The sequence below is a fragment of the Fundulus heteroclitus genome, chromosome 12 (assembly GCF_011125445.2).
Source record: "Fundulus heteroclitus isolate FHET01 chromosome 12, MU-UCD_Fhet_4.1, whole genome shotgun sequence".
Lineage (NCBI taxonomy): Eukaryota > Metazoa > Chordata > Actinopteri > Cyprinodontiformes > Fundulidae > Fundulus > Fundulus heteroclitus.
Window position 1 is genome coordinate 10,966,265 of NC_046372.1, and position 12,205 is coordinate 10,978,469.

The 12,205-nt window shown below is 40.5% G+C and overlaps 1 protein-coding gene across 2 annotated transcripts in view; it reads right to left on the reverse strand.

The window, feature by feature from the left end:
• loxhd1b (lipoxygenase homology domains 1b) overlaps positions 1-12,205 on the reverse strand; it is a 40,637-nt gene that overhangs the window by 11,896 nt on the left and 16,536 nt on the right. For both annotated transcript variants that reach the window (XM_012870055.3, XM_036143913.1), the window contains 11 exons: positions 11,764-11,924; positions 11,150-11,474; positions 9,326-9,477; positions 5,580-5,713; positions 5,273-5,418; positions 5,067-5,171; positions 4,854-4,982; positions 4,591-4,755; positions 3,283-3,464; positions 3,078-3,194; positions 2,726-2,888 (listed from right to left, as the gene is read on the reverse strand). In XM_012870055.3, the coding sequence (XP_012725509.2) occupies positions 2,726-2,888; positions 3,078-3,194; positions 3,283-3,464; positions 4,591-4,755; positions 4,854-4,982; positions 5,067-5,171; positions 5,273-5,418; positions 5,580-5,713; positions 9,326-9,477; positions 11,150-11,474; positions 11,764-11,924 (1,779 nt within the window). The remainder of the gene's footprint in view (positions 1-2,725; positions 2,889-3,077; positions 3,195-3,282; positions 3,465-4,590; positions 4,756-4,853; positions 4,983-5,066; positions 5,172-5,272; positions 5,419-5,579; positions 5,714-9,325; positions 9,478-11,149; positions 11,475-11,763; positions 11,925-12,205) is intronic.

Consider the following 12,205-nt stretch of genomic DNA (forward strand, 5'->3'; position numbering starts at 1 on the left):
AAAAAAAAAAACATAGTAAGTCACTGTAGTAAGTCTCTACTATTGAGAGAATAACCCCAAGTGTTGGAAATGTGGCTTCTGTTATTCTCACCTCCAGGGGAAAATGTTTTTTTATGCTAGAAGTAAACATTGGTTATGAATTATCTTGTGGAGACCACTGTCTGCCATTCTTTTACAGCAGAGGTGCAGTCTAGTGGGAAATAACTCACTGTTGGTTTCTTAATGCCTTTTACGTTTAGCAGCTAGTCACTCACTGAACTGCAGAATTGGGTTTCAGGGGTTTCCCCACCGAAAACAACTGTCAAGCTTTGTGAGCTCTAGAGTTAACATACAAGAACAGCTGCAGGCCTGTAAAACAAAAACAATGGGTTGAAACTTAATATGCTGTGCAAAGTGGAGCTGCAGATTAAAGCGATTACGCCACAACAAGGCTGACAAACCTGCTGCTCTGGAGCTGCATGCAGGTCTTTGACGGCTCCTGGGCAGCTCCCTTTTCTCTTCTTTCTTTTTTTTTAAATTTGGGTTTAAAATATCTGATTCTGTGACAATAGTGAAATTCCCTGAACTCCATGACTGGCACAATGGCAGATACAGCATAGGGTGAACAAAACGTGTGGGTGGAAATCAGTCTAGCTAGTGCTCCAGGCTGGATCATAGACAGGAGAATGTACAGATTAAAAAAAATATAAAGACCATAACAAGACATTCCTGCTTAAATAGGAAGAGTTATATTTTTCTAAATTATCCCAACATACGTTTGGGCAGAGAATAGGAGAGATTAGCTCAACATTTAAGTCCGGGTTGTGTGGGAATTTAAAAACTGCTGATATTTTAGCATTTTGCATTGGAAGTGTCTACTGACGTTCAAGACAAGAGAATTTCTAAAGCCTGTTTCTGAGGACAGGGCAATTAAAGAAGAGTTGTTTCATGTTGTGACGTTTAAAGAAAAGCACCTGGAGCATCAACCTGAACTGTCCACTTGTGACAGAGGTTGAAAAAGCCAATTAGCAGTTATCAAAATTAACAGCAAAATCTGGAGATGTTACACCAGCTATGTTGGGATCTTCAAATCGCCTTGTAGGCCTGTGTAGGCCTGGGATTGAGTCCCAGTATGATCAGATTCAGTCCCAGTAATAACAGCACAAATATGCAACGTAGAGGTGCTGCACGTAGGATTTCTATAATAGTTTCTTACACTTCCGGGTCTGTACCACATCCTGCCCGGGTCATTTCTGTCCAGTTGGAGCAACGATTGTCACACGTGTGGCTTTGTTTACAAATTATAGTTAACGGGCAAAAAGTACAATGTGAAAGTAGTCATCAGAACAAGTTTAAAATGCTGCCTGACCTGGTGCAAAAATGTTTAACCCATCTTCAAAAAGAAGACCTGACACATTTTTCTATCCCTGTTAAAGGCAAACAGAGTATCAGAGGCGGGAATAACGCATTATACACAATGCTGACTGAAAATCTGTAGCAACAATTGTTCTATGACCTAAAACAAAACAGACCTCAGATCACTTTCCTCATCAACGGATCCACACAGACTTGGATTTTTTTAAAGGTTCCTTTGGTGACAAACGAAGACACCTCCTGGTTGGGAGTGATTGAACTTTGTGGGGATGACATACTGAAATGCGTTTTGAATGAAGGAACCACTGAGTTTTAGAAACTCCACCAAGCTAAAAAAGACGTCTACATAAATCCTCCTTTTTTTTTTTGCACCTAGCCAATGGAAGGCTGAATATTGCACTGCTCTTACTGTGCAATGACATTTCAAAAAGTTACTGACATTTCAAGAAGTTGCTTCAAGTAGCCAAAAGGAGTACTAAAAACAAAAAATAAAATACTTTCAGATTTCTTGCAAAGGTGTTGTCACTAAGGCAAGAAAATAACCTACTAAAACTGTTTGAATGAACAAAGTGCTATGTAGCAAATCTTTCAATTGCTGTTGATTCAGAGGTGAGTGATTAGCCAGAAACTACTTAGGTAATAGTAGCACAACTACTATATATTTTTTACTCAAACGCAAATAAAAAGCAAACATTCAAAGGTTTTAGTGCTAAGTGCTGATGTAGTGCTGTTTACTCTGATTTAATTTGTGAAAATTATGCAGTCATACAGAGGAAAATACAAAGTATGAGCAGGTACTTAAGAAAAAAATAGTAAAAACAAAATAGAAGAAAAGAAACACATTTTTTTAATTTTCGTTTTCCATGTCATAAAACGAATGAGGCCTTTGATTAGTTGAAACTTGAAACAGATACTTACAGTAAAGTATGTACACATGTTAGAACTGTGCAATACTTCTAGTGACAATATTTATTTTTTGCCATATCTTCCCTGGAGCCCTGTGATGGACCTTGCTGCTTCCCCAGTGACTGCTGGAAATAGGCACCAGGTGTGCGTATATATCCATCACAGAGGCAACATAGAGACAAACAGGACAAACAACCATTCACGCACACCTAAGGAGAATTTAGAGAAACCAATTAACCTAACAGTCATGTTTTTGGACTGTGGGAGAAAGCCGGAGTACCCAGAGAGAACCCACGCATGCACAAGGAGAACATGCAAACTCCATGCAGAAAGGCTCAGGGTTGGATTTAAACCCAGAACCTTCTTGCTGCCAGGCACCAGCGCTACCCACTGCGCCACTGTGTACACAGTGTGTATATATTTAAAGAGAAAATTACACTTCTTCATCTAATTCAGCCAAACTTACTCTCTAGAGCATCCTCCACCTCAGTTTCGGTTGTCTTTAGCGTCCCATCCCTGAGGAGCTTCTGTGTGATGATGTCAGAGGCGACCAGCTCCCTCACAGTCTCCCCATCGTCTTCAGACTTGGCAAGCCAGCATTCACATGGAAATATCGTGGTCTCAGAACCCTGCCGTCAATTAAGAAAAAATGGGCCTTTTTAACATGCAATGTCAGTTTATTTGGTTCTCAGAGTCAAAATTGGGTCAAAATTTTTAAATTACTAGTCCGCTTATAATTTAATCAGTCTTTAGAGAAAGAAACTCTTAAATCATGCAATTATCCATGTAAGTGTAGCCTCATGTAGATATTTGATTACCTTCCCTTTCCGGAGCTGTCGCCTGATCTCCACTCTGTCAAGATGCCATCCCGGGTTGATGCCTCTGTTGTCGTGTCCAATCCTGATTTTCTCTATCACATCACCGATGTCCTCCAGCTTGGACAAGAACAGCTGATTGTTTAGAAACCAAGAGCAAAATGCAAAAAAAAAAAATTAATCTGTGTTCTAAAATCTACTTGCTCACCTCCACAATAAACATGTCCTCCGCTCCTCTTTCAAAGTACAAGCGTCGCTCCCTCTTGTTGACACAGAGGTGTTTCTGCAGTGTGCACACCCCGTTTTGACCATACAAGACAATGAACACATCAGCGTCTGTCCCCGCTGCAAACACATCACTGGTGAATATCTTGATCTCATACGGCACAACTGAAAAAAGAAACCAGGAGGTTAGTTTAATTATTTGTGGTGTGGAACATGAAATTTAACAGTTTAGTGATGTTTTTTTCCCCATGTTTAGACCTAAACAGGCGAAGAGTGACAGCGGCAGAAGCAAACTGATTTAATGCATGGATGAACAACAAGATGTATCTTATGTTTCTTTGCAGACATCAAGTACAATGGCTTGCCTTCTAATGAGGTTATAACAAACATTTAAATACTCTATAACTTTGTTGACGTTTAAATGAACATACTGACATAAATATAGTTTTTGTATGACTTTGACCTGCCTGGATAGGATTTTGACAGTTTGTTGGTTTTGATCTTATACGTGCGTTAGGATGCTGTCTATTCAGGTTGTCAGCCACACCAAGGAGCTGACAATGCACCTCCATTAGTTTTAAACGTCACACAGTTTCACAGTGCTGTATCAAAAACACAGTTGATGTGGTGTTCCTCAAGGCTCCATTCTCTGCCCACTTTTGTTCAATATCAATGCACGCTCCACCAAGCTCAGGATGTTTTTCCTATATCTATGCTGACAACACTCAGCTTTGCAGAAAGTGTTGGTTCCTTTAAATCAGGACTAAAAAGCTACTACTCGCTGCAGTTTTTTCATAAATGCCAACAAGTGTTTCATCGGTACATTTTAACCAAGTTCTAGCTATTTAATTGTCCTAAATATGCATTTTAGTGTTTATTTTAATGTGTTGCTTAAATTTTGCTGCCCTGTCTTCTCAGTCCTTTAAATTACCTTAGGTCTGAATATTTTTTCACAACTCTTTGTTTTATATTGATGCCTATTTATCTTTTGCTTTAAGCATGTTGAGTTACACTTATGTTTTTAGTTATAGTGTCATATATTTGGGTTGAGCAGCATCCCAAATAATTAGTAAAGCAGTGCTTTATATATGAAAAATGGTAAGCAAAACACCACTGAAACATTGACACACTTATCAGAACTATGAGGGCTTTAAACAGCACAGTTTTTAGAAGTCCTTCAGAAGATTTTACATCTTTTTTCCCATGTTGTAGGGAAGTTTTTACTTCCTGAAAGTCACATTTGCGAAAATGCTACTCCCACCAATGTATTTGTTAGTATCTGCTTACTTACATGGAGTGTAAACTTCAGTCTGTAAGTCAGCAGGATAGAGGTCCCTCACAATCGCACCATCATCCTCTCCTTTGTCCAACCAGCGGCCACATGGGAATCGTAGTCTCTGTCCCTGAGACGGGGCATCAACCTCAACCCAGTCCAAGAACCAACCAGACGAACCTCCTGTTGGAAAAAAAAAAGCATCACATATTTTGATATAATTTACACTCTTGTCAACAGGTTCTGTCATTATAATTTTGTTTGTTTATTTTTCTCCACACCTGAGTTGTCGTGTCCAATCCGAAGCTTCTCCAGGTCACCCAGGTCTACTGCCTCCACAGTGAACTCATTAATCATCCCTTGCTCAAACTTGTTCTTATAGTTTTTACAAGCCTTTAGGTTGATGAGCCCTATGAGAGTTTTGCATCCCAGTTAACCTTTAATCAGGATTATCGGGCTGCCAAAGCCAATTCTGCGACTGCAATCTGCCTCACCCGTGTCGTCTTTTTCACCAAACAGGATGGCAAACACGTTGGCATCGGTTCCAGCATATTTCTTTTCTCCAGTTTTTATTTTCAGAGTATAGGTTGTGGACATGGCTGCAAAACCAAATAACAACTCAGAGGTTAAAATCACATCATACTAGCTTATAGATTCTGCTTAAACCAGCATTCAATTGATTAAGGCATGGGTGCTTTACATTTCTGCTCCAGCCCCAAAGTGGCGCCAGTCCCCTCCTCATCCTCGTCCTGCTTCATAAACGCCTCGTCAACAGGAACCAGCTCCCTTGCTATCTGTCCGTCATCCTCATCCACTGCGAGCCAGCGGTTGCAAGGGAAGTAATACCTACAGAGCCCCCAAAATATACTAATCAGAACTACAACTGGAAGATGAGAGTACATTTTTCTTACTTTAACTTCTGGCCAAAGCAGTCGTTTATTTAAGTGTTAATTTATCCTTAGTAGGAAAATAGAGAAAAAACTCATTGAAACACTTGTGACACTTACGTTATATCTTCCTTTGTGTCCACTATCTCAACTCGATCCAGGTACCAGGCCGAGTAAGGATGAGTGTTGTCATGGCGGATTCGTAGCTTCTTCAAAGTGCCCAAATCAATAGCTGTCACGATGAAAACATCTTCCTGCAAAAATTAAAGGAAAGATTAAAGGAGGGACGACGTTCTATTCAGTTGGATCTTTGGGTATGTCACTCCTAGTTTGTGAGGTGGAAGTGAAGAACATGGGAAAACGCTTTGGGCTGAGTACAGCAATTTGTGAAATACATGAGCAAAGAAGGTATCGCTTCAACAAATGACACCATTTGAGTTTTTTTTCTTAATCCATCCATGTATTATCTTCTGCTCATCCAAGATTGGGTTGTGGGGTAAACCAGAAGGGAATGCATCGCCAAGCGATACCCTACGGCTCATTCTGGGGAATTTCAAGGTGTTCACCAGACAGTGGAGATATATAATCCCTCCAGAAAGTTCTGGGTCTTCCCTGGGGCCCAGTAAGATATTTTAACTTTCCTCGCCATTCTCACTGTGATGGGGTGCCAGTATAAGCTCAGGCTCTCCCCCAGCCTAGTTTTTCACAGTTCAAATTGTTTAAACATGTTTAATTGTTGCTCTCATAGTAGGTGTTGACAAGTTCAGACCAGCAACTATTTTGTTGAAGCTGTTTCCTGACTTGAAAAATAACAACAGACAGCTGCCTTACTTGAATGACGTTCTTTTCGCTTTGCTATTTAGAGGAGTGGAAAAAGAAATGGACCTCTGTGTGAAATTATATTTAATAGAAGTTTAATACAGAGCTGCACACTGGAAAGTGGTGTTGCCTTGCAGCAAGGAGGTCTGGGGTTCAAATTCCATCTTGGCGTCTCTCTGCATGGCATTTCCATGTTTTCCCTGCACATGCATCCGTTCTCTCTGGGTACTCCAGCTTCCTCCGCCAGTCCAGGGACATGACTGTTAAGTAATTTGGGTACCCTAAAAATAGTGTGTGGCTGCATCGCTGTCTGTCCCATGTGTGTGCGTCTGTTGTCTATATGTCTCTATTTTTCAAAATGTAACTTTTTAAATTTGTATGTAGTCAAATTAAAAGGAAGCTGCTGCAATAAAAGTCTAATTTATTTTTATGGGTTCTTCTCACATACTCCCAACACCAATAACTATGGTGGGCACTCCGCCATAGTTATACTGCAGAAGACATTGGATGCACTGAAAGTGTAAACCACAGATATCAGATGCTCAGCAGTTCAGAGCCTGGATTTGTTTTTCCATCTTGTGAGATGTCTGAATTGAATGCAGGCTATTTTGACACCATAACCCGTAGTACACCCCAAAACTGTCCTAATAAATGCAGATTCCTGTTTGGCCTTGGTTTGGTGAAACAGCCAAGGCCTCTGCATGCAAATACATTGTCTAGGTGGCAGTGGATGTTCTTAGACACCTACACATCCTCCATAATTAATAGACCCTTGTGTAAGTTACCCATGTGCTTTACAGCCAGACATTACATCATGAATGCTTTTTTTGTTTAAAAACTTACATGGTCTCACCTTAAATTTCTTGTATAATTCCCCCCTGTTGATAGTTTGATCAAACATGTGTTGAGTATCTTTTTTGTGGTTTACAAAAACACAATTTAACACACATGGTTCTGGTTTCACGGGTTATAATCGTCACAAGCTTGACATTAAAGAAAAAAAAATGTCGTCAACCGTATTTTACTAACTGGTTTCTGTCAAGGATCTGTGTAGACTGGCAGTGACAATAGGTTATTCCTGTTTGATTTGTGGGATAGAAACAAACTGAACTCAGTGCGTTTGTCACCAGCTGTAACATAGAGATGAATAATTCATAAGTGTGGATGAAGTGGGGAGTAAAAGTAGGACAGGTTCAATGACATGGAGGACTCCTCCGAGCTCCTCTCAGTCACAGCTGGTCTGCCTGCAGGAGATCGTGTAATCCTAGCAGAATAAACTCCCACCCACACCTCAGCGTAAGGAATAAGTTGTCAGGAAGTCATTGGGTTTTCCAATAAAAGCAGGTTTATTTCTTTTAGCGGTTGTATTAAAACTGTAACCTGACAACAGCCAGCTGCATGTATCGCTCCGCCTAGCTCCAGCTAGGCGGAGCGATACATGCAGCTGGCTGTTGTCAGGTAATTAAAACTGGTGGAGCCCTGATTAAAAAAACTAATGAGAGTGATTTTGAATTGTCAAATGGTGTGATATGAATAAATACCTATATGAACCACGATGAAGTCTCATGCTTCAAATAGTGTTTATTAAAGTGCAAAATAGGTCTACACTCATATTTAGAGCCTAGAAATGTTAAAACAGGAAACATAAGTAAATCACAATCTGCCTTTTCATTGATTTTCAATGTTAAAACAAGCTTTTCTGAAACAAGAACATACCTTTCAGTTGTGTCCACTAAAACAGGTAATCGCTGCCATATAAGGAATATCACACGTCTATGAACCATATCCACCAAATCTCTTATGATAATCACTCAACAGACTGATTTCTTGACAAATATGACCTTTCTAATGGGAATATTTTGAAATTGATTAGAAAACACTAATTGGCGACAGAGAAAAAGGATGTAGGGAGTTCTTCTGGTCAAAGATAATTCATTCAGCAAACATGGCTGAGCTCTCTGGAATTAAACAGATAAAGAGGATGGATTTCACCTCACCCACAAAAACAGACACTGACAATTGGAAACTTAGATTTAAAAGAGAGAACAACTCAGATCTTAGGGAAGACAACACAACACTATTGCAAACAACCAGTCCATTAGGTCAACTGAAGGTGTTGTCTGTTAGCATAAAGTAATAAAATGCAAAATGTGGACTCTTTATGTCGATGGGTTATGTATACAGTAGTTCTTGTGCAAATGTCACTCCTATCCAAATAAAGTTGAGCTATTCTGGTCTCATAATTGTTGGCACCAGCCAGTTGCTGCTGCACACATCAACATAACAAAGCTGGTCAGAACCGTAACATAAAATTGCAACGTCTTTCCAAATGCTTTTGTCCTGGTCAGGTCTTGCGTTATGCATCGACCCCCCTCAATCAGAGCTAAAAATATAATGTTCTGCAACGTTTTGCTGCCCTGCGTTCCCCTTTTTTTAATTTACCACTTTTGTAAAACATATTTTTAAATTTTGGTCATGGAAATGAACGTAACTATTGTGAGCAGGCCCGTATTAAGACAATGTGGTGCCCCTGGGCACTATACCTCAAAGCCCCCCCCCCCCCCCCCCCTTACCCGTGCTGTCCTCCGGTCAAAAACATCAGACATAATCAAGGGGACTTCTGTAATGTAATTTACTAACTTACACAACTACATGTAGGCATATGAGCAGTGAACAATATTCAAATATCTCATTTTAAAAAGTTGAAATCAAAAAAATCTTGATTTATTTATCATTTTTTATTATTGTGATATCAGTGTTCACAAAACGAATAATGCATGGTCTTTCAACAATTTCAAGTAAATAATATAACAATTTATGAAAAATATATTTTTATAGCATGTGTCATTGCCCCCCCCCCCCCCCCCCCCCCCCTCCCCCATGGTTGGTGCCCCTGGGCACTGGCCCACTGAGCCTTATGGATAATCCGGCCCTGATTATGAGCTACAATGATGGCACTGGATTATCGGGCTGAGAAAGAAAACTTTGGAGATATATGTCTAAAGTTAAGAAAAATAGGAGGTCAAGCTTTGTTGAACCTATCTTACCTGCCCTCGCTCAAATTTGTTGAGGTTGTCAGAATTACTGAGGGAGCGTTCACCGGTGTCTCCATTTTCCCCATAAATATTAATATAGACGTTGGCATCCGTCCCTGCTCCCATCATGTCACCCGTGAAGACACACACTTCATAGGTGTTGACTGTCAGACAAAGCAAGGGATGAATTATTCACACCTTCTGGAAACTGTCGCATATGTTGGCCAGGATACTGTGTCAAATCAAACTGTGCAAAATCACACCATCGGTTCAAGATGCAAATGTGCTCCTAAATGCTATAAATAATACATATGAGGCAAAAAAAAAAAGAAAATCAACATCTTTAAAGCAGATGTTAGAAGCATTTTATAAAAGCTGGTAACTTTGTAAAGAAAATGCTTTCTCTTTTGAAGTTCTGACAATAATGCTCTTTTAATATTTAATATGAAAAATGTGTTTATTTTACTTGTAACAGATTGGCTGTGTTTAAACTCTACTGTAAGTGAAATAAACTTAACAGCGTGAAGCTTTCGATTTTAGATTCTGTTTATTGTACGCATTCTAATTTTTGCCATGCTTGAGTCACAGTTGGTGCAGCTGTTGATCATTTTGGTTTCTTGACTTCACTGAAGACTTGATAAAAGCCAGCAGCTGCACAATAAAGAGAATAATGAAAGTAGCTGGCTGCTCAGTAAAAAAAAGAAAAAGAAGAAGAATCAAAGCACTTTTGGATTCTTGCTTTATTGCTGCAACAGTTCATTTGAATACCTGATTATGAGGAACGTATCGGTTTTCTCAACTGTGACAAAAGCAGTGCTCGCCGGGAGCAAAGCAAATCCTACAAATAGGTTGAGTTTAGAACAAATAGGTTGAGAAATAGAGTTTTCAGTGAACACACTAATTGTTTTTTTGCAAGTGCAGAAGATTTTAATTAGGAGCGGCAATGGTAGATTTCACCTCAGATGCCTGCATTATTTGCTAAGAAGGAAGTCACAGTGTCTAGATGTTTAGTGTATGAACAGAATTTGAGGATAACGTGTGTGCAACAAAGGACAGGCATTATTAATGCAGTTTGCACCACAACATTTAAAACGTCTGCCAGTGAGCCTCGTGAGACCATCCTGATCTCGCGAGCTTTCAAGGTTTCACTCGCAGATCAGTCTGGCTACTCTCTGTTAAAGAAAATTTGGAGCCGTTCACCAAACGAACGTCCAATCAGCGTTGGCTTTGAGGCGGGTTGAGGTGTGACGCAACGAGAAGCGCGACAGTTCAGTCTAAAGAACATGGCGGTTTCAGCCGATGAAACTAGCGTTAGCGTGGCTATCGAGCAAGTTTTATCGGAATTACAGAGTATTTCTTTGCTGAGCTAACGACCCTTTACCTGCAGCAGCAAGAGTAGCTTGGCTTGTGGTTGTGTTTTCGAGTACGTCATATGCTTCGTTGATCTGATTGGTTTATTTGGCTTGTCTATCACCAACATAGGCCAATCAGCTAACCAGTATTTTCGCCCCTTCCCAAAATTACTTCAACGGAAGGTTTCCAGATGGATATGCGAAGCAAATCTATCTGGCTGCGTCAGGTTAAGAATCTGGATGGTCGGTGCAGATTCTTGGAGGGGTAATCTCGGGTGCACCGAGATGTCACTGCAGCCGTGATGGAGCACGGGAGAGCCCCTCGCTGTTTCCAGCATGAACTAAACCTCTGTAAGAAGACGGTGGTGGTCATGTCATGTTTCTGGGGGTGCCACGGAGGAGGCCAACATGAACGTCAAAGTTTTAAGCTTACCATCCCGATGTCCGTCTCCTCTCTCTTTCTACTTTTATGTCTGTTTCATACCTTCTAGGTCCTCTTCTGCATCTTCAGGCAGCAGCTCCACCACAAGCTCTCCGTCCTCCTCACCGCTGCTCAGCCAGCGAGAGCAGGGAAAATGGTACGTAAGAACCACCTCCTGCATCTCCTCTCCTCCATCTTCATCTTCATCCTCCTCGCCTTTCTTCTTTTTCTTCTTCTTCTTCTTGTCGTCTTTTTTCTTTTCTTTCGGCACCAGAGCCATTATCAGATGTTTCACGTCGACTGCCTCCAGGAACCAGCCAGATCCAACGCCAGAGCCGTCGTGACCGATGCGTATCTTGAAGATCTTTCCCACGTCTTTGGCCTCAAACTGTTAAAAAAGTTGGAAAGTTTCTTCATTAAATTCAGCAAACAGGCTTAAATCGGAGGCAACCTGACTTTAGCTCATTTTTTCTGAAAAAGTTTCTACGCCCATCCAGGAGCCTTTTACAGTTCTGGTGGCTCGCACTTAAGCTCAATCGCGGTTGCCTCCAATTTAAGCTGCGATGACCTGGATAACTGAGAATTTGCACAGGCTTCTTCATTAAATGTAAATCTGTCTTATCTTGTTATCAAAAAATGCCTCCAGAGACAGAAAAGATAAGATACAAATCTAGTACCTTAAATATTTCTGTTTTGTTGCGTTCAAAGTTGTTGGACCTGTTTTCAAGAGCGATAATTTCCGTCTTGCCCTTCTCCCCATAAATCTGGATGAAGACTCTGGCGTTGGTGCCGGCAAACATCACATCTCCGGTTACTACTGTCACCTCATAATTCATCACTAGAAATCACAAGCACACGAGTTTAGGTCAGTAATAAAGTTCCTGTTGGCATTACATTCATACATTCATGTGTAATAAATGCGTAAAGAGTGTGTGTTTGACACAGAAGAGTCTTTTTATAACTTAGTTCTGATAATCAATTATATAGCACTTCAATAAATGAAAGGATAAAGCTGTGCACATTGCAGCTGACACATTATAGGAATATTGTGGAAGTTTTAATGACTGAGTTCACCCAGTGTTGGTCCAGGGTTTTGGTGAGGCTGTACTGTTTGCACTC